The sequence below is a fragment of the Chlamydotis macqueenii genome, chromosome 1, assembly GCF_036417535.1.
Source record: "Chlamydotis macqueenii isolate bChlMac1 chromosome 1, bChlMac1.mat, whole genome shotgun sequence".
Classification (NCBI taxonomy): domain Eukaryota; kingdom Metazoa; phylum Chordata; class Aves; order Otidiformes; family Otididae; genus Chlamydotis; species Chlamydotis macqueenii.
In genome coordinates this window covers 13,663,045-13,683,965 of record NC_141556.1, presented here as the reverse complement: position 1 = coordinate 13,683,965, position 20,921 = coordinate 13,663,045, and the positions used below count along the sequence as shown (strand labels likewise).

The following is a 20,921-nucleotide window of genomic DNA, read 5'->3' as shown; positions in this document are numbered from 1 at the left end:
CTGCAATTCTGTGTCTTGGATCAAGGCTGTGATATTATTTGCAGTTCTACAGTTTGAAAACATCCTGGTTTGTTCCAGTATTCTGTAAATTTAGAAATCATGCCAACTTTCATTTCTATTTGAATTAGACCGTTTATTTATCAGATACTGCAAAACCACAAATTTTTCACTTTGCTTTTTGAACTTTATATATTCAATTTTGTATAAGCTGAATTTTAAATTTAATGATGCAGTAGGTAATTGAAGAATGCTAAAAATGTCCCATAATCATACATACCTTTGTTGCAGTGTGTCCTCTTCCCTCTTAAAAAGGAGGGCAGACTAGTGCTTATCACCCTAACTAAGGCTGTTTAGTTGTTTTCCTCTGTCTCAGCTGTTTACAGTTGTGTCTGAACATAATATTATAAACTTTTCTGATTCTGAAGATTGTTTTTGTTTTCTTTCTGCCCAGCAAATTGGAGTCTTGGCGAGGACTCTTGTGCTACTGTACTGCGAGGAAGTGTATTTTTTGACTGATGTCAACTGTAAGTTTCATATAAGAGATCAACAAAACTCCCTACACCCATGAAGCTCTCAGTTTTTGGCATTATTCTGCTTAGAGTTTCTTCCGCTGTGCTGTTCCCTCTGTCGAAATTCTTCCAATATGTTTAGAGAAACAAATAAAGTAGCAGCAGCAGCAGCCATAAACATCAACTGTGTATGCTGAAATATTCCACAGTTCTTGATAGATGAAAAATTGCGCTATTTATAGATGTGTATACAAGTTTATGTACAGTATTTCAGAGTTTATTTCTTGGCCTCTATGATGTTTACAGTTGTTTCACAATGTTTCGACTTCTCCAGCAGAAATAATGAAATTGCTTTTTTTCCATAAGCAAATACAGCCGCTCAAATCTCTCTAAAAGTCAAAATGTTCCTAAAGGAATTCCAAACAGCGCTGAAGAAAGTAATAAACTTGCCGGTTTTAATTTTGCTACCTTTACAGACAACTGACTTTTCAAAAGGTGGATACACACAACAAAACATTTTTATATTCATCTTCCCACCATGACTATAAAAAGAAATTATGTTTTTCTTAACTTTCAGCTTTCTGGCTTTGGAATACAAAATTGCTCTGGTTATTTCTTTCAGGGAAATCTGGTGTACATTATTGAAATATTCCCCCCCCCCCAATATTATTGATTTTATTGCAATTTTAATTTTGATTATCCTTGATTTATCAAGAAATCATGGAATAGTTTGGGTTGGAAGGGGTATTCAAAGGTCACGTAGTCTGACCCTGCTGCAAGAAGCAGTGACACCTTCCACTAGATCAGGTTGCTCAGAGCCCCGTCCAACCTGGCCTTGAATGTTTCTAGCAACGGGCCACCTACCACCTCTCTGGGCAACCTGTTCCAGTGTCTTACCACCCTCACTGGAAAAAAATTATTCCTTAAATCTAGTCTGAATCTACCTCCTTCTAGTTTAAAACCATTACCCCTCATCCTGTCACAACAGGCCCTGCTAAAGAGTTTCTCGCCATCTTTCCTGTAGATGACATCCGTTGGTTGTCCCCTATCCACCAATGCTGTAACCCTGTCATAGAAGGCCACCAAGTTTGTCAGGCACCATCTGCCCTTAGTGGAGCTGTGTTGGCTGTCACCAATGACCTCATTTTCCATGTGCCTTAGCATGGTTTCCAGGAGGATCTGCTCCATGATCTTGCGAGGCGCAAAGGTGAGACTGACTGGCCTGTAGTTCTTCAGGTCTTCCTTGTTTCTCTTTTTAAAAATGGAGGTTATGTTTCCCCTTTTCCAGTTGGTGGGAACCTCACCAGACTGCCACAACTTCTCAAATATGATGACTAGCAGCTACAGGACCTGCAGATGTATCAGATTCCATGGCCCTGTGCACCTTCAGATTCCTTAGATGGTCCTGAACCTGCTCTTCCAGTACAGTGGGCAGTTCTCCATTCTCCCAGTCCCTGCTTTTGCCTTCTGCAACTTGGGCAATGTGGCTAGAGCCCTTGCTGGTGAAGACTGGGGCAAAAGAGTCATTGACCACCTCAGCCTTCTCCATATCCTGAGTAACCAGGTCTCCTGTTTCCTCCCAGAGAGGACCCACATTCTTCCTGGTCTTCCTTCTATCCCCAACATACCTAAAGAAGCTTTTCTTGTTGTCCTTGATGACCCTGGCCAGATTGAATTCCATCAGGGCTTTAGCCTTCCTTATCTGATCCCTGGCTACTCGGACCACCTGTCTGACAGGCTGCCTGTCCTTGCTTCCACCCTCTTTAGCCTTCCTTTCTGTTTTTAAGTTCGTCCAGGAGCTCCTTGTTCAACCATGCAGGTATTTTTGCCCAAATTCCTCTTTGTTGGGATACATCACATCTGAGCTTGAAGGAGGTGATCCTTGAATATCAACTAACTTTCTTAGGCCCATCTTCCCTGCAGGGCTTTATCCCATGGTACTTTGCCCAGCAGATCCCTGAAGAGGCCAAAGTCTGCTCTCCTGAAGTCCAGGGTAGAGAGCTTGCTGCACGCCCTCCTCGGTGCCCTGAGGACCTTGAACTCCGCCATCTCATGGTTACTTCAGCCCAGGCTGCCCTTGAGCTCCACGTTCACCACCAGCCTCTCCTTGTTGGTCACAACAAGGTCCAGCATAGTACCTCTCCTCATTGGCTCCTCTATCACTTGCAGGAGCAAGTTATCATCCATACATTCCAGGAATCTCCTGGATTGCCTGTGCCCTGCTGTCTTGTCTCTCCAACAGGTATTGGGGTGGTTGAAGTCCCCCATGAGGACCAGGGCTCGTGACCATGAGGTTTCTCCTATCTGTCTATAGAGGGCCTCATTCTCTCGATCCTCCTGGTCAGGTGGCCTGTAGCAGGCAGGCCCCCGCTGTTATGTCATCTGTCCCTGCTCTCCCTTTAATCCTGACCCATAAGCTCTCTGTCAGCTCCTCATCCATCCCCAGGTGGAGCTCCATGCACTCCAGCTGGTTATTGACATAGAGGGTGACACCCTCTCTCCCCTGCCTGTCCTTCCTAAAGAGCCGGTATCCCTCCGTTCCAACACTCCAGTCATAGAGGCCATCCCACCATGTCTCCGTGATGCCAACAAGGTCGTAGCCCTGCAGGCGTGCACACATCTCTAACTCTTCTTGTTTGTTCTCCATGCTACATGCGTTGGCATAGAGGCTCTTAAGCTGGGCCCCTGATGAAGCCAACTTGCTGGTTGGAGCAGCTGGAATTTCTTTGAGCTGCACTTTAGGTGCTCTGCTACTTACCTGTGATCCTTCCCCAGGTTCCTGGTACCTGTTGGTGGCACTGGCACCATACTGACAGTAGTGGGATGGATTGTGATTTTATTTATAATTAAAAAAGCTCTCTTTCAAAAGAGAAAGGTCTCCCATATGTTATGTGAAAGGCTGATTGATGTCAAGACTGAGTAATTTGAAGTAGATTCTGCATCTTTGGCCACTGATTATGGGTTTTATACTGATTTTCTCCTACAGCAGAATACAATGTTCTCTGCGTAATAGTTATTCTGCATAGTAGTTAATCTAGAAAGGTATGCTAGTGTGATGTGAACACTTGCAGAAGTCAGCAATCTTTCTCCCAAAATTTTGAACTGAAGTACTGTGATACTGATTTGTCCATTCACTTAATCCACAGCCAACTTTAGTGAACTTGTGAAGGAATTCTTAAATTCCTCCATGTATGCTCCATCTCCACTTTCCGCTGTGCTTTGCTCTACAAGTACTCTATGGCTCCCCTATCTTACCATGTCACAGCAAGATTTCTGTGTGCCTCAGGAGTCTTTCTTCCCTGTCTTCCCTCTATAAGATGCTTATTGACTCTCTTTAGTCATCCCGTATCTCCTGTATCTTTCTGAAATGTTTGTGTCTTGTTTCATGCTGCCTTCATGCAAAAGGTCAATATTTTAAAACTCTCTGAATATGCAAAACTCTTAAGATACTGCTATGCCAGAAAATGCTTTTGGCTGCTGTTAATTGGCATTTGATATAATGACAAGAACTGACCTGATGGACATTGCTGCCTTAGCTGAGTAACCAGAGCATTGTATCCCCTTGTATTCTACCTCCCATTTCCCTCTTCCATCTTGGCATTTTCACATACCTCAGAGAGTTTAGATGATTGATGGCTGGGAACATAATTCTCAAGGGCTGAACTGAGATACTACAGACAAAGTGAATTTACATGAAGTTATTGTAAAGTATTGATGACATTAGGTCTCATCTTGCTCAGAAGTAATTAATAAATGTCCCTGTTTTAGCTGTTCTTAATGCAAGAAACTTAGAGATTTCTATTCCTGAATGAGAGCTATGAATCATAGAATCATAGAAGCATTTAGGTTGGAAAAGACTTTAAGATCATCAAGTCCGACCGTTAACATAAAACTGCCCAGTCCATGGCTAAACCATGTCCCTAAGCACCAAATCTACACATCTTTTAAATATCTCCAGGGATGGTGACTCCACCACTTCCTGGGCAGCCTGTTCCAATGCTTGACAACCCTTCCAGTGAATAATTTTTTCCTAATATCCAATCCCTAATAAACCTCCCCTGGTGCAACTTAAGGCTGTTTCCTCTCATCCTATCACTTGTTACTTGGGAAAAGAGACTGACCCTCACTTTGCTACAACCTCCTTTCAGAGGGATTTTCACGAATATAATTGTAGGAAAGTTACCTTTTCCAACAACCCTATTCGTTCCGACTTTCTTTTCTTTCTCTCTCTGTGTATTTATTTAAAAACTGTTACCTAATTTGGAAAAGAGCTTTATTTAGGATAAAGCTTATACCAAAGCTATGATTGTAAAATTTTTGTTTTAGCATCTTTTAAACCTCCTTCTTTTGGGGCAGAAAAAAGGGATCTGTCCTGTCCTGTACTGTACTGGGGATCAAAATACAGCTTCAATCCTGTGAGTTTTATTATTAGTCTTGAATTAGTTCACTTGGATATTTTTTAGGGTCATATTATTTTAGCAGAGGTCACAGATCCTAAAAAATGTAACCTGTTCAATGCTTGTTCTTTAAGAAATATTGTTTTGTAGTTTGTCTAACATTTATGTGACCGAAATGTAGCCAACTATTAGAGGATTTTAAAAATACTCAAACACTGGTAGAGTGATAGTGCAGCCTCTTACAAGTCTGATGAAGTTATAACTGTAGACCCACCCAGCTTGCTCACTTTTGTTGTTTGAATGTGGGTGTCACATGTTGATTTTGTGTTCTTTACACTACGCATTTATCTTGCACAGTCATACGTATCCCTAGATATAATGAACTGTATTTTGATATTTTTGTTACTTCCTAGAACTTCAAACAATGAGTGAGGCTGGTGAAGAAAGTTCCAGTTCCAGTGACACAGAATTGGAAACTGAGAAGGAGCAACCTATCTGTGCTGTGGCTCCCACAGTTTATAGCCGAGATGAGGGATCCACTGCTGTGACAGCAAGTCCTGCATTTCAGTGTTTAGATGAGGTACCATGTACCCCAGTTTTTCCTATCTCTAACAGTGCATATTATGTCCAAATCAATTAATCTGAAACATGCAGTTTGTTGTTAGTAATTGAAGATTGTTACCATAGGCTATCTGTAGCTTCCCTATTTCTTCTCTGATTTTTTTTCTAAGTGGTAAGAACATTTTGTGAAGCAGAAACATACATGGGGCATAGTCTTGATGGGAATGATGTGCTTAATAGATAACCACTTTTTTTTTTTCAGTAATGACGGCCTTAAGTGGGATCAGAATAGAGAGATGTTGTTTTTGTAGAATTCTACCTATAGAGGTAATTGCATCATGATTTTTAGAAGGACTCAGTAGCTGCAGGAAAAATCCAAGGTAGGTGGCTCCTGAGGGCACTAATAGCTGATGCTGATAAAAGAAACCTTTTGGGATTCAGTTTCTTTAGCAAAATTTTCTGTGTTAAGGAAACTTAGAATACTTAGAAATATTTTAGAATTTAAGATATCAAATACATATCAAATGGAATCTTTAAAAATGTAATGCCAGAAGAGACATTAAGAGATCATCTAAACAAAAATTCAAACTGAAGTAGGTTCTCTGCAGATATTTGTCAAATTTGTTCTTTAAAACTCTAATTGATGGAGATAGCTCTTCAGGTATCCTCTTCCGGCATTTCATCATTGCTAGAGATTTAAAAAAAGTTTTTCCTAAATCCCAATTTAAGTTTCCTTTGGAGTGAATAATGCATCTTTCTTCTTGCCTTTCCCACAGTGACAACGGAAAGCAATCTATTCCTGCCCTTTTTATAAAAAACATTTGTATCTCTCTTGTATCCTAAGCAAGCTTTGTTCATACTTCACATTTTTCTGAAAGTTCTTACTTAAAGGTGCTTTACCTTGGGTTCTTTCCAGCTTGGATCGGTCAGATTTGCTAATCCAACCCTCTCTTTGCCTTGGAACTAAGGCCAGTAGAGAGGAAGGGGCGAGAATTTGTAGTGAAGAGGAAAACAGGACAGCCCTTTTCCTATCCTGCTCTTACATCATACTGAACATAGCATGGAGCTGCTCAATCTCTGTTCAGTCTCTTGTGCGTTCAAGTGAAGTACGCAGAAGGGAGAGAGATTGTAACTTTCAGTCCAGTGCCAGTATATGGCAAGCCCACAGTTTCCAGTACTGTTGTAGCACAAAACCCCTTTCTTCTCAGTCCAAGGCAGCTGCAAAAGTCCAGAGCAGCTCAACTCTCAAAGAGACTTGACCTCTCACCTTACAGAAATTCTCCTGTCTACTGAAAGTACGGAAACTGTGCTTTGGGGAGTACTTTATTTTCCAGCTACTTGCGTACCTTTTCTATAGGTTTTCAGTTGTGGTGGAATTGTTGATACGTCAACAAGAAGCATATGCCCAGTACAAGATGTCTTCACTTCCCACCTCTCCCCAGATAAAATAAAACTAAATGGTATGACAGTCTAGAAGATATTCTACATTTATACTTTGTTTTCCTTATTGTTAATCATGGGGAAAACAGATTTTTCTAGCCTTATTCTAGAAAATGGTCAGATCAATTAGTGGATTTTTTTTTCCAAAAAAATCTTTCCAAAGTGTTTATTCTACATATCAAATTTAAGGCCAACTTCTTTAAGTCTGATAACATTGTAAACCATTAATAGGAAATACAGGGTAACCTTAATACTAGAAGTTGGTCCCAGCTTGGGGAAAAAACGTGTGGTGGAAAACTGATGTGAACGATTTGCATAAGATTTCATACGAGGTCTTTTGGTCATTTTGTCAATTTTTAAAGGGGAACTATGACTCATTTATTCTTACAATAATTTTTAACAGTTGGTACTTGTGCTTTATAGGTCAGTTTGGCTTTTCATCACTTACTGAAATTTCTTCTCTTCCACTGACATATTTGTTTTCCTTTGTTGAACTTTATACATAATTCAGAGATAAATACATGACTTTGGTCACCATAGAAGTTGTTGCATTGACACTGGCTTCTTGGAAGAGCTTTCAGATTTTTTCCACAGATGCAGAATTGTATTATATTATCTCTGGTTTACGGGCTAGTTATTTATGCCTGCATGACTTGCTTCTTTTCACCAAGTGTTTTTATATATTACTAAGTTGACATCAGCCTAACTCAGTACTTCCACTGCTGTTGGTTAGAGGACTGTCATACATTCATAAAATGAACTTTCCACTTCTTTGATATGTCCTTGATATAAAGACCTTTGCTCTAACACTTATAATTTAATTTCTTGACTTGTGAATCTTTCCTCATATCCTGTTTTCTTCTTGTGTACGCTGTTAGAAATAAGTCAATCATCTGCATCATGTTAATAACTTCCATGGAAAACTGCATAGTCTAGTAATGTAATTAGCAAAATGGTCTGAATTTATTCTCATCCTTTGCATACAATTTTGTACTATTTTTTTTTGCAACAGATTATAGCATAATACATTTTACCTTCCCCTTTATCTGTGTATCATCCTTTTTACGGTCTACTATTATTGCTAAAGCAGCACAGGACATACTGAAATTGCCATTTGAATACAAAAAGCAACAGAACATCACATAAAGCTGAATTAAATGCTCAAAATGAGAAGATTAGGCAGCATGAAAATAAAAAAGACTGATTAACAAATTGCCTCCTGCCCACTCTCATAACTTTGTCCTTGTAATTTTTGCCCTTCTCTGCATTGTATAGTAGCATTTTTTTCCCTCTGGACACTCAAGTTGTTCCTTCCTTTCCTCCATCTGGTCCAGGCTCTCCCATTTTAATAGGAACACAACTAAATAAAACATCAGTTATCGTAACAATGATGTTGATATTTAGTTTGTAATCTATTAAAGTCTTAAAATCCTTTCCTGATGCTTAATTTTTGTTTTGTTACCCAAATCACAGTTAAATCCCAGACACAAAAAAGAGCCCTACTCTATACATCTCTCCAATCTAATAGTGAATAATTGGCAGCTACACTCCAGGAAGAGTTTTCCATCCACTTTATCTTTGCAAAATGTCAAAGATTTAATAAAGCTGCTGAATTGCTCACAAAATTTACTGGTTCATCTTTTTCATTCAAGATACTAGCCAAACCCTAGTATTTTTCAGGTTCTTTCAGTTAGAAGGAGAAATTAGTCATGGAGCGTAGTATCTTTTAGTTCTGTTTAGTTAGTTCTCTTTATTTATAAATTAGGTACAAGCTCTTCTTTTTCTGGGGGAGCAAAAAAAAGGAGAAATCAAATGGTGGAAGGGTAGCTTCTTCTAGTTTGAGGTCTTTTTCAGTTAGTATTATATTAGCAGTTCTTGTTAGGCTTTACTCAAGGTGATGTTTCTGAGCTTTTCTGTACTGTGTCTTTTCTTTCTTTTGTTGATATGTTCTTGGGTTAGAAAAGTATGTGTTAGTTCATTCAAATGTATACATATTTTTAAAACAATACCAGAAAAATGATTCTGCAACATGTATCTTGCATGTCTTTGTAGTGGACTCTACAAGGGAGCTATTCATAGTGTACTTGTGCATGAAAAGCGCTTTACTATTTACTAGATTCAGTGAGTGGGTACCTTGTTTGGAAGTTATCACAATAATCCCTTTCTGCTAATGAATATTGCCCATTTATGTGCTAAATCTAAACCTGCAGAAGAATAAACTCCTTTGGGAGATTTCTCTGATTGGTCTAATGCAGCCTGTTGCACTCCGTATCCCATAAAGATAAAACGGACTGTGCCCCCTATCTGATATCAGCACCAAGTCTTTAAATTGTGCTGCTTTTTTTGGGATGAAAATTGTTATTATCGTAACAATTCTTTTTGCTGGAGTCCAAGCATCCTATTGCCACTATCCATCAGGAAGCAGGAAGCTTTCATGAATACTTTTCGTGAGTATTTTGAAACTTGGAGTCTTTCTGAGGTTAATGAACTTCTTAGACCTGACTACCAAAAGTAGCGAACTGCTAATAAAGATGTTAACTAAAATCCTGATTCTGCTGGAAACACAGAGCAAAATCTCCACATTTACCAAAAAAATGAACAGTATAGTGAAGGGGACTTCCCAAGCAAGTTTCACTTCTGCTGCTCTGACAGTGATTCTTGTGGGTCTGCTAGCTGGAAGAGCTTTAAAGTCATGGAATGATGCGTGTGTTCAGTGTTTGAATGTAGTTTAAGAGGGGAAAGCTATTTTTCATTTTCCTCTTTTTTTTTTTTTCTTATCTGTGCTACAGGAAAGAAGAAAAAGTCACATAATGGCTGGTTACAGCTTTCAAGTATAAATACTGAGAATCAGTATTTCATGTATTTCTTCAGTGGCATTCCGACATCTAACAATGCCATTCTAGAAAACATAGCCTTTTCCAATTTCTTTTGTTGGTTTTTAATTCTCTCCTAACTTAGGTTAAATGGTAGGTGTAAACAACTTTCAATTTAAAAAAAAAATATATGTCCCTACAACTTCAAATGAAAAAAAAAGTTAGCTTGGTAGACTAAGATAGAAATGTTATTTTTTTTTATATGAGCACCAATTTAATTTCTGCTCACATGCATACTGCAATGTGCTTTCTACTCTTATAAAGTATGATCATCAGTATATTTTTGCATGGTAACCATAGCAGTGGATAATTTGTTTCAGTACTCTCCAAACATGTATGTGCTCTATCAAAGATATAAAAATCTTAACACAGCTGTTGAATGCAAACAGCACTTTCAAACTTAAGCTGATCCTGGCATACTCCACATCACATGCTTCAAAATCTCCTGGCACAACAAAAAAAGCTGTGTAAATATGTTGGCACAGACAGCAAAGACAGATGTTGCCTCCACCCACAGGAATCTGACTGCTAATTAAATAAACCTTTTTTAACTTGGTTGATACAGTCACTTGAGGAGTCAGCTAGGGATGACAGTGTGCCTGTAAGCTGGAGCCTGGGCTTTTTTTTGCAACAGCTTTCAGCAAGCAAGCAATGGTTTGGATAGTGAAAGTTAAACCAATCAATGGTTGTGATAGGAAAGTCGATTTTTCCAATTGCTGGTAACTCCTGTAAAAAGCAGTAGAGGAGTGGGGTGGATTTACAGGTGCCTGTAAACAGCAGGAGTGGGAATAGAGCCAGTGTAACACGCTCTTTCGATTGAAAGGTGACGTTGTGAGGAAACAAGGCCGGGAAGCTGCTGGATGTGTTTAGATTATCACAAAGCAGGCAGTATTTCTGTTCATTTCTGAAAAGCACATTTGAAAGAATTTATGTTATTTCTTTTATGCTGTTATAAAGTCAAGTGCAGGATTCATGGCACACAGAGGAAACACAGCTCCCGAAAGCTGCGAGGCTAGGAGAAGGAATAACCTTTAGCTGCAGCATCTTCTTGCATTTTGGGTTTTTCTCAACAATTTCTGAGACTCACAAGACATAAAAAGACAAGCATATTGCTGTCTTATGTTCCAAAGCTATCTCTGTCTTCGCCATTCCTTACCCCAAATATGTATTTGAGACCTGATATTCCAAAACAAGGTGATCTTGTACTAAAATTATCAGTCTACCTGGCCTTGGCTCATGACATTTATGTCAGCACAGATGTGTGGTGAGGAAGCCAGAGCAATGTTAACCAAACATACATCCAATAAAAATGCTCACTGATGGAGAGCAATCTCTTATACAGATTAGGTTACTTTAAATGTTAAAAAGGTGATTTCTGGTTTACTTACTCAAAAAGACCTGTGTCCAAATACTCCTTAATGAACAGAGCCTTAAAGCTCTTTACAAGAAGGAATCCTTGTCTTTGGATTTAGCGTATAGAGGTTGAGCTGCAGAGGTAAGCAGAGGGGCTTTTACACTCTGTCCAAAGAAAGCAATGAGAATTTTTTTTCTCAAATTGGATCCTATTTCTCCATAAAAATCATTGACTCCTTATAACTGCTTAAAATAAGTGTGTAAAACATACTTATTATTTTCTACTGTGTAATTCTAAATGTTGGCATACTATTTCAGTAGAAGTGTAATATTAATTAGACTTACAGTTTGTCTTGATTATATGAACATAATTAGGTAATTGGGGATATTTTTTTCCAGTTAATGATTATTTTCCAAATGGATTCTTCTTTTACTGAGATCAGAAAAATTTGATTAACAAGTGCTTAAAAAAGAATATTGATTCATACCCTGTTGTCATGACTTGTGTGGGGGTTGGATTTGACATATCATCTTAAAACATCGGTTTCTGTTTCTGGTTACTATTGGGAGGGATGGCCAAATTCACTTCTTAGAGAAGTATTATAACTCCGTAAAAGTTTCAGTAAAGCTGTGAATGAAAGAGACCAGTTTAGTAAGTGGAATGTTTGCATTTAGCAGGACCTATGGATGGTATTCCTCAGCCATTTTTCTTTGAAACTTATGTCAATGTATTCAGGCCCATATATACCATATTATTTTTCTCTTGTCTCCTGAAAAAAGAACATAGAAGACATTTATAAAAATATATTTGAAATCTCTTTCTCGGTACGCCAGCATTTAGTTCATTTATCATCTTTTTTATCTATGAAATCTTAAAGTCACATCCTTCCTGTTTTGATTTTTCTATGACATATAAGTCATAGAAGATAAGTGAATTTGCCACCTTTTTTTTGTTTGATTTTGTTTTCCTTTGAAAATAATCACAGAAATGCAAGTTTATTTTCCACCAAATTGTCAAACTACCTGTGATTTGCGAGTCACTCTCTGAGTTTGACTTCAGTGTTTCCCAAAAAAAACCATTAGGGAAACAGATATTTGCATTACAAAAGGAAGGAAAAAAAAAATCAGTGCTTTTGGACCTTCTTTTCATTTCTTCTCTGTTTTTTTTTTCTGATTTTCTTTGTTTAAGCAATGTATAGAAAGCCAAGACATTACAGTCTGCTTGGCTGATCACATTGAACAGATGGGTTTGTGCCTTTATTTTTTGGAAACAACACATAGGAATTTTGCTAGCAAGCCTGCTGTTAGTAATCTTCTTCACTAAAATTCACAATTTAAATATTAGCAAGATCAAAACCACAAGTGTTTTCATATGATAATCAGTGTTACATAGGTGTTTTCCATAAATTGAAATACATGTTTTGAATTCTTAAGCCTTAAGCAAAGACCAAGTGCTTTTGTTTGTATATTAAAAAAAAAGTGTGTTTTAATTTGGGTTATTATTTCTATTCACATGCTTTGATGAAACTTGGACATGATCTGAAAGGTTGTGTGTAATATAAAAAATGGATATGTTTGCCTCTTTCATGTTAAAGATACAGATTGTGTAAACTCTTGATTGAACAATTACTTTTTTCTCTTCCAAAGTATGAATAGTTTCAAAAACATGTCTGAGATTTCAACCTTTGATATTGTCTGGCAGCTGAAGTGTCATAAAACAAATCTCTTAAGAACTATTGTTACCAGCAATTACTCTCCTGGCATGTCACAGTCATCTTTGTTGGTCATCTAAAGTTATGTATGTTTTCTTGTTGCTTCAATTTTTATAGAAAATCAATAAATCAATTTATGAGAATTTTTTAATAGACCCCATAAGCATCTATGACAGTAGTACAGCTTTAACAGTGTGACTTAATTTTATTACACCAAGAAAAAAAAAAATGCTTGCAAAAAAGTAGGCAGAATTACACTTTATAAAATTAGTACACATTGATGGAGATTCAACTACAACAGTTCCAGGTAGGTAATATTCAGATTTATGTAACAACATTACACTTCCTTTTTCTTTTTTTTTTTCTTTTTTTTTTTTTAAGACATCAAACAAGGCTTTTGTAGGTCATATTAGTCACATTTGCTTGTTCTGTTAAAATTTCTGTATTTTATGAAGTTTCCTTTAAACAGGATAAAAAACCAACAGCTTCTCTTCTAACAACTTAGCAGGAAAAAGACATTTTCAAGTAGAAGCTTGTAGATACTGTAAGTCATGCTTAGCTAATTACCACATAATGAGTAGGAGCAAATTGTGCATTTCATGCAAAATGATTTATTATAATCATGTGCCATTAGATACTTGCTCTTCTAACCAATACTTCATAAGTTGCTTTTTTTTTGTTGTTTAGACAATCATTTTTTATCCCAAAATAAATATTCTGTAGCTTCAAAACATGTTCTCAAGCAAAGATTATACATCTTGCAATTGAAATTTTCCATTACTCTTTAAAATTGAAATATAATAAACCAAATTACACTTCACACTGAAATATCCTTCAAAATATTTACTTCCTTAAAATATATATATTAATATTTTACAATTTAGGAATTGCCAGTGTTGCTCATTTGCATAACTTGTAACCATAATAGCTCTTGTTATCCTCTTAAGAAACAGTAAAGGTAATTTTTGTAAAGTGTAAGGTCAGGTGTATACTTTTTTTTTGGTATGTCTCTTCTAACAAAAAAGGCTATGCCAGCAAAGACCACACTTTAGCTGCTAAAGAAATGCAGCCTCAGTCTTAGTAAATTTTCTCTGCATCTCAAGATTGGCATAAGCAAAATAGCAAAATAGCCTCTTGCTGAGATAAATTGCATCTCTGCTCAGAATGTTAGTCACTGTAATTATAGAGACATGTCCTTTCTAGGGTAGGCAATAGGTATATGTAGTCAAATTTGCTCTTACTATCTACAACATCAGCTTTAATAATAGTATCTTTAATTTGCACTTCCTGAAGTATTTGAAAATGTGATTGTTTCATTTGCTGTATTTTAGAAGAAAAAAATCTTTCACATATTCTCTTTTCTGTTTATAATTGCCCATGTGTTGTTCATGTTTCTGGGGCCACAAAAGGAGTACCCAGAAAATGGGAGAAGACAATCTTTTCATGTCTTACAAAATATTTATAATCTTTCTTATAATTTTAAGGTCTAATGGTACCTAGAGTGAGAAGTACTTAAATGAGAGCTTAAGCCTCTGCAAGAGTCATCTTGTAGCATTTGGCTTACCTAAAATATTCAGGAGAAAGCAAAACAGTACTGGAAACTTTTTATATGGATTTAGAGGCATTGATACAATGAGAGGAATTCTTGATGTGTCTTCTTCCTACCTGTCTACCTGCCTATAGGAATGTGCAATAAGCTACGTAATCGTTCCTTTCTCCCACAAACGACAAATAGAACCTTGAGCTTGAACAGAGGAACCAAAATGAACAAGAAATGTTGTCTTTCATTTCATGCTGTCTACATTACTTCCACTTGCTTTTATTCAATTCTTACACCAACTTCTTTGAATGATCTTTGATAAAGGGGATAAGATTTAAGGAATCATCTTCATTTTCTAAGTTTTCTTCAAGGCTATTTTTGTGTCTTTGGGCAAACCCTCTGTTTCCTAATCCTTTAAAAATAATAATTGTAATACTTTTCCTGATTTATATTGATATTGCCATGGTATATCGTTGAAGTTGTGAAGGATAGATGATACAAAAAGTCAAGCTGTTTCAGAGAGATCAATTTTCATTCTAGATGTTGACAAATTTATATTTTATCAGTTATACCTCTGAGTTATTTTCACGTTAAAATGTAGGTGTTCATTCAGACACAATTTGTAGAAAACCATTTAAACATTTTAAATCATAAAATCTGGTATATCACAGTCAGTAAAAGCACCGAAAGCAATGTTTAGGATATTTGCATAACAATACCAAGACTTAAACTGTGCTAAGTTGTAGCAACAACTATTCAGAAACATTCATGCTGGTTTTAATACATTATATGGGTCAAACCATCTCTAAAAAAATATGTGGAAATATGTTGTTTTGTCTAGAACTATTTTATGCCAAACATAACTGAATACTTAAATTCTGAGTATAATACTGAGTAAGTACGATTTTGAGTGCAATCCAATGCAAACTAGTTAAGAAAAAGGTGTAGAATTACCGCACAAAACTTTTGGGTCTGATCATGATTTTTACTGATTTAAAGGCTTGCCTATATCCTGTGGGAATATCATCAGAAATACCATGCCATGTGCCCCAGAAAATGCCATTGCGAACACCTTTGTATTTCTTGTGGTAGTACTTGCCATTGAGGTTGGCAGCCAAGCATGCATCGAACCACCAGCCCGAGCTGTAGTATGCTCCACAGTTTCCTGACGGATACCTATCGTTGTCCTTGTCTGGAGTTGTAAAGAACTTTTGATCGTGATTGTAATGCTTGTTGTAGTGAAGGGCATCTCCTGCTGTGCCGCTATAGCCGTGAACACTTAGACGGTACTTTAGATATTCGTTGGCCACGTAGAAGTGTTCATATTTTGCGTACTCTCTGATACCATTGAAATCTTCAAGTTCAATTCTCAATTGCATTTCCTGGCTCTTTGTCAGGAGGTGAATTTTGTCATTCCCCAGCCAAAACTCCCTGCTGAGATTTCCAAAGCCATTTTTGTAGTCGTTCCAGGTTCTGTTAAAGTTAGTGCTACCATCCTGACGCCGTTGCAGCATTGTCCAACCGCCTCCATGTGTTTGCATGTCACAGTAAACTTCAAAGCTATCATTTCTGGGGTCAGGGCTAATCCTGTAGATTCCGTTACTCCTTCTGCCTGCTGTGTAATGATCAGCACAGTCTCTCTGCATTATTTGTATAACTGGTGGAAGAGAAGATGGTGTTAGGATAAACATAATTTCAATTTTAAAATAAACAATTTTTTTACCCAGACTGATGTGGCATACAGAACTTGGATTGGAGAGACTTCTACATAGGAAATAGTGTTACAGCAATTTCAGTCCTAGGGAGAAACAGGTTTTTTTTCCATCAGGTTTACTCTATAATAGATGCCACTTAGGATTTCTGCATCAGGTAACTGTCAAAAAAACCTCATTTAAGTGATTTTTTTTTTGCATCAAAACTGCCTAATATGGGGGCATTTTGATTCTCTTCTTTCACTTTTCTCGTTTTCTCTACTCTTTTCTTTATGCTTTCATTATCTGCTGTAAATTCAGCCTGATTTCTTCAGTCCATATTTCTAATGCTTCACGGTTACACACTTGCTGATTTTTGCATTTAAATGTATATATACCATCACACCCTGTGTATAATTTAAATCTTAATCTGGCAGTATGTCAGAGAAAAAGCTTTGTCCATATGGGAATGACTTTAATCTGGCTATTGTTCAGTTGACATCATCTGGTCCAGAAGATAACATCATTAGGAATGTTTAATGTGTTAATGTTGACTGTACTTTAGGAAACAGGGGGAAAAGTAATAAAATTATCTCATCTATTGTAGTAATACAGTGATTCCTAGAAAGATGAAGCTAGAACAGTGTCAGTGCTTTCCTGTGTATGTGGCATTGCTGGCTTTGCAGTAAGGAAAATTTTTAGCATCTACCATAAACATAGCTTTTTCCACCAATGGATGATGTATTTTATTCAGATGAATAACACCCCCAGTTTTTTTCCTGCAGAGTGAAAATCCGGTTTTGATCCACAATGTCATCTAGTAATGACATTGTGTTCAACAGCTTGGTACTGTAATTCCATGTTCTTAGTAAGGGATACAGAGAGCTCTCAGAAGTTCTCAGTTAAGAGTCAAAACCATAATGTTCATTCCTATTGCACGTTTGCATTTATGGGCATGTTCATCTGAAGGCTTTTTTCCTAGAAAATGCAAGCATTTAAACTGTCTTGAAAGGGAGGAGTGTTTGCAGGCTGCAGCAGGGGATAAGACTCAGGGCTCCTTGTTGGCCAGTACAGAAAACTGGACATCTATGAAAGCACAAAGTATAGGAAACAAAGGCTTAAAAGCCAAACCTGAAACCACAGTGGTTTCTCATTATTTCACTGAACTTTACATAAGATCTTTGGTGGACTAAGTTTCAGACTAGATATTGACAAAGAATATACATTTCAGGGAAGATGCTTTTATAATCCACTTCAACTCCTATTTGAACAAAGTTTTGATGTTATTTGCAGTGGATGCAGGAATAGCTGCTGTGTAGGAAAAAGTTGTAGCTCTTATCCTTGCTAGTTTTTGTAATGTATATATTGCTGCTGGAAACACTTTTTGCATCAGTTACTGTAAAATATAAGGAATATCTACATGATCATATGCTGTAAACAGTACTCAGCATTTCAGTAAGTGTGAGAAATATCTAAAATGAATTTAGACTGTTATGAAGTACTGCACTTGAATTTGATTCATTGCCCATTATCAATATACCAAATATCACTCATTCTTTTTGTGAATATTTTTTATCTGAATTAAAGTAATTGATTTATACTGATTTATATCTGATTTAAGCTGATTGTTGATATAGTAAAAGCACGACCTTTATTATTATTCATTTGCTTTTTTCACACTTTCAAGAATGTCAGCTGTACATACACTGTACCATCATCTGCAGATCCTTCAGTTTTCAGTATTGGTAGACAGAAGAACAGTTTCATTTTAAACTTGACTGCTAAGCAACAGAGGCTTAAAAACTGTTATGCAGCCTGATCTTTCTCTGCTTTATCTCTAGAGAACCCTATCTTCATATGTATGATATTGAAGTGGTAGAATACACTGACAACCTAGTGACTATTTCTTGTTTTCAAATATTTTTATATGTGATATAAAAACTTTGACTTTAAAACACCCCTCCATCTTCCCTTAATAAGTCAATATTAGAAAGAAATTATTAGTTCTATTTCTTTATTTTAATTAGGACAATTAAAAAGCAAAAAGTGTTTGTCAGTGATGACACCTGTTTTCTGTTTTATATTGCTTATATATTAGATTCAGGCTAAGAGTTTAGCATTAAAGTGATGGTACATGTGTTACTGGCTTGAGAGTACTGTTAATAAACTTTTTTAGCTGAGCTTTTCAGACATTTACTGTGATGACAGAAAAATTATTTTATTATCTGTCTGTTAAAAACTAAACATTTTACTAGATTCACTTGGTGTTTAATAATGTCTTGCAGACCTTGTCAGAATAGTTGCAGTTTCACACTGAAAAAAACCCATGCAGTTTTCTAAGGCACATCTAGAGAAAATTCACCCCTTCTCATCCAAGGAGAAAGTATGTGTAATTCACTGATGTTTAATATCCTTAATGAAGGGTAGTACAGTGTAAAATAAAGCTAATTTTCCACGTTTACTAATTGAATTGTAAAAAAAAAGTCCTTTGAAAATTCATGTTTTAAACCCTGTAATAAAGCCCAGTTCTAGGAGGAACTGAACACCTGCAGCTCTCAGTAACCCTCTAGTGGCAGCTGAAATGTTTTACGGGAGTATAAATAAACACTAAAAGAGCAACTACTTAACTTGTGAAGTTAATAAGACAGCTATTTGCTTAGAATGCATTTAAAATTGTTTATCCAATAATTATAAAATGCACAGAAAGCTCATAACAGGTAGTAAGAATTAACAGGTTACATACCAGGTCTTGGTTGCATTGCTGGACATTTAGAAGAACATTTATCATCCAGGCTGTTCACCACAAACGTCAAATTAGCAACTTTGCTGTCAACATAATGTTCTACATTGTTCATATTTATGAGGCTCATCTTCTCTAAACGACCCTGCAGTGTCTGAATCTGGTTCTTTGCATTTTTTAAACTGGTTGCCATTTTGTTAACTTTGCTTTGTAGTTCCTTTACTCTGTTATCCTGGATTTTGCTGTTTTCTGCTGGAGTCTCTGCATCAGGTAGCAGGAATTCATTACTAGTGTGTCTTTCTTGGTTGTCATCTGCCTGCAGCTTGCAGTCTTGGCAGCATTTCTTCAGCTTGTTTACTGCTTCTTTAAGGGTCTGTACTTCTTTGAGAGTCTTCTCAAGCAGTTTGAATTCTTTGGGTAGCTGGATGGTCATCGGAGGCAGGTTTATCTGATACGGACAATCCTCTCCTTCATCACATTTCCGATTAGTTTTGAGCTTTATAGGACAAGCCTCAGTAACTTTTCCTACTTTAGCATCCTCTTCATTTTCTAAAACAACTGCAAAGACATTTGTTAAAGCAAGGAGAGCTGTCTTCAGCAAGACTAAGTAAACAAGCAGCTTCATCTTCGAAGAGAAGCTAGCAGTATGAGGAAGTGTGCAGAAGTGGAACAACTTTATAAAGGCAGCTCGAAGCCTGTGAGTTATCAGACTGCCTACGCTGTTCTCAGAAATGGGTGGGAATGCTTGCATCACGAGTGATTGATAGCAGAGCAAAGTAGGTAGTGCTTGCAAGAGCAGCATGTTTCAGTGAGTATTCCTGACTCAGAACTAGTGCATGTAAGCAAAATTATGAAATGCATGCGTGCTGACCACTTATGCAGTTAAATTTCATTTCTTGTGGTACATGTATTTTCTTTTTAGGGAAAAAATCACTTAGCTCTGTGTTATAATAGTCTTCTAACATCTGTTTCTTAACATTTCAGTGTTCTAAAACTGAATATTTGAGTGTTCTAAAACTTGAAAAACAGACTATAGTTTTACCACAGCAGGTGGAAAAGGTAGCAGACAGTCCCTTTCCCAGTTTGAGGTTTATCATAGCAATAGCTTCACTGACACTCAGCCTTCTTCTTCCTAAAACTTTTTTTTAAACTAAATAGATGTATTCTTGAAAATTATGTAAATCCCAAAGCATGTTGAAGTACACATGTGGTTCTGGTTCCAAATATTTTTCAGGATAGGGTCACACACTAAGGAGGATGAGCAGCACTTTCTTCCTATCTTGCCTACCTATCTGGAATATTCAATATTTGTATAGCACATCACAGTTAAAATTCACTGTTATCTGATTCTGAGTACTTCTTATTAAACCTTTCCAAGTGAAGGGAAGGGAACTTAAGACCGCCCCCCACTTTCAATATGTAAGGTCCTAACTGTTGGATTGGTTGTCCAGAAAACTCAAAGCAAAGCCTGATGTCCCGAATTCTAAATCTAAAGCAAGGCAGGGAGCTAGGGAAGGAGCTCCCATGGGCCCATCAATTTGTGGTATTCATTTCTGTATTCCTGATTTGCAGTTCCTGCTTTTCTTTTTTATTGTGCCTTGTATCACCTTTAAGAGTTAATCATGTACTTTGTGTGACTAATCACACCAAATGGAATACTTCACCTCTAGGTGACAATTGCCATGTACTTGCTTGGTTTTATTCTACAGCCACCTTTGCCATTCTCACGTGGTGCCTGTGCAGTTTCAATGATCTGTGTCATTTTCCTTGTGCCCCAAAGCAAGGCTACACGGGCATATCTTTGTGTATTTATAGTTCAGCCAGGAGAAAAATAACTTGCATGAGTAAAGGATTTTTACACCAGTTCTTTTTTAATTAGCCCGATCTGAACAATTTATTTCCCTAAACCCTCTTTGAAATTACTTATAATACAGATTAAACATTAAACAGACACATACTCTGTAAGTTCATGATCTCTGGAATGTTACTAGATTTTATAGAGACCACAGCCTTATACTGATAGCACAGGAGAGAGGCTTGATAAAAAAAAAAACCCTACTTATCTAACCTGCTACCACAATTCCTTCAGATTCCTGCATAGCACA

General features: G+C 36.9%; 2 protein-coding genes across 2 annotated transcripts in view; one reads left to right on the top strand and one right to left on the bottom strand.

Annotated features, from left to right (window-relative positions):
* Positions 1–5,330: 5,330 nt before the first annotated feature.
* The window catches only part of CCDC146 (coiled-coil domain containing 146), a 65,779-nt gene continuing 50,188 nt past the window's right edge, over positions 5,331–20,921 (top strand). The window contains exon 1 of the mRNA XM_086739908.1: positions 5,331–5,486. Within this exon, the coding sequence (XP_086596034.1) occupies positions 5,331–5,486 (156 nt within the window). The remainder of the gene's footprint in view (positions 5,487–20,921) is intronic.
* Positions 12,975–19,567, bottom strand: FGL2 (fibrinogen like 2). The gene is made up of 2 exons (XM_010126123.2): positions 18,820–19,567; positions 12,975–16,042 (listed from the first exon to the last, which is right to left on the bottom strand). The coding sequence occupies exons 1-2, from the start codon at positions 19,565–19,567 to the stop codon at positions 15,336–15,338; spliced, it is 1,455 nt and encodes a 484-aa protein (XP_010124425.2). The 3' UTR covers positions 12,975–15,335.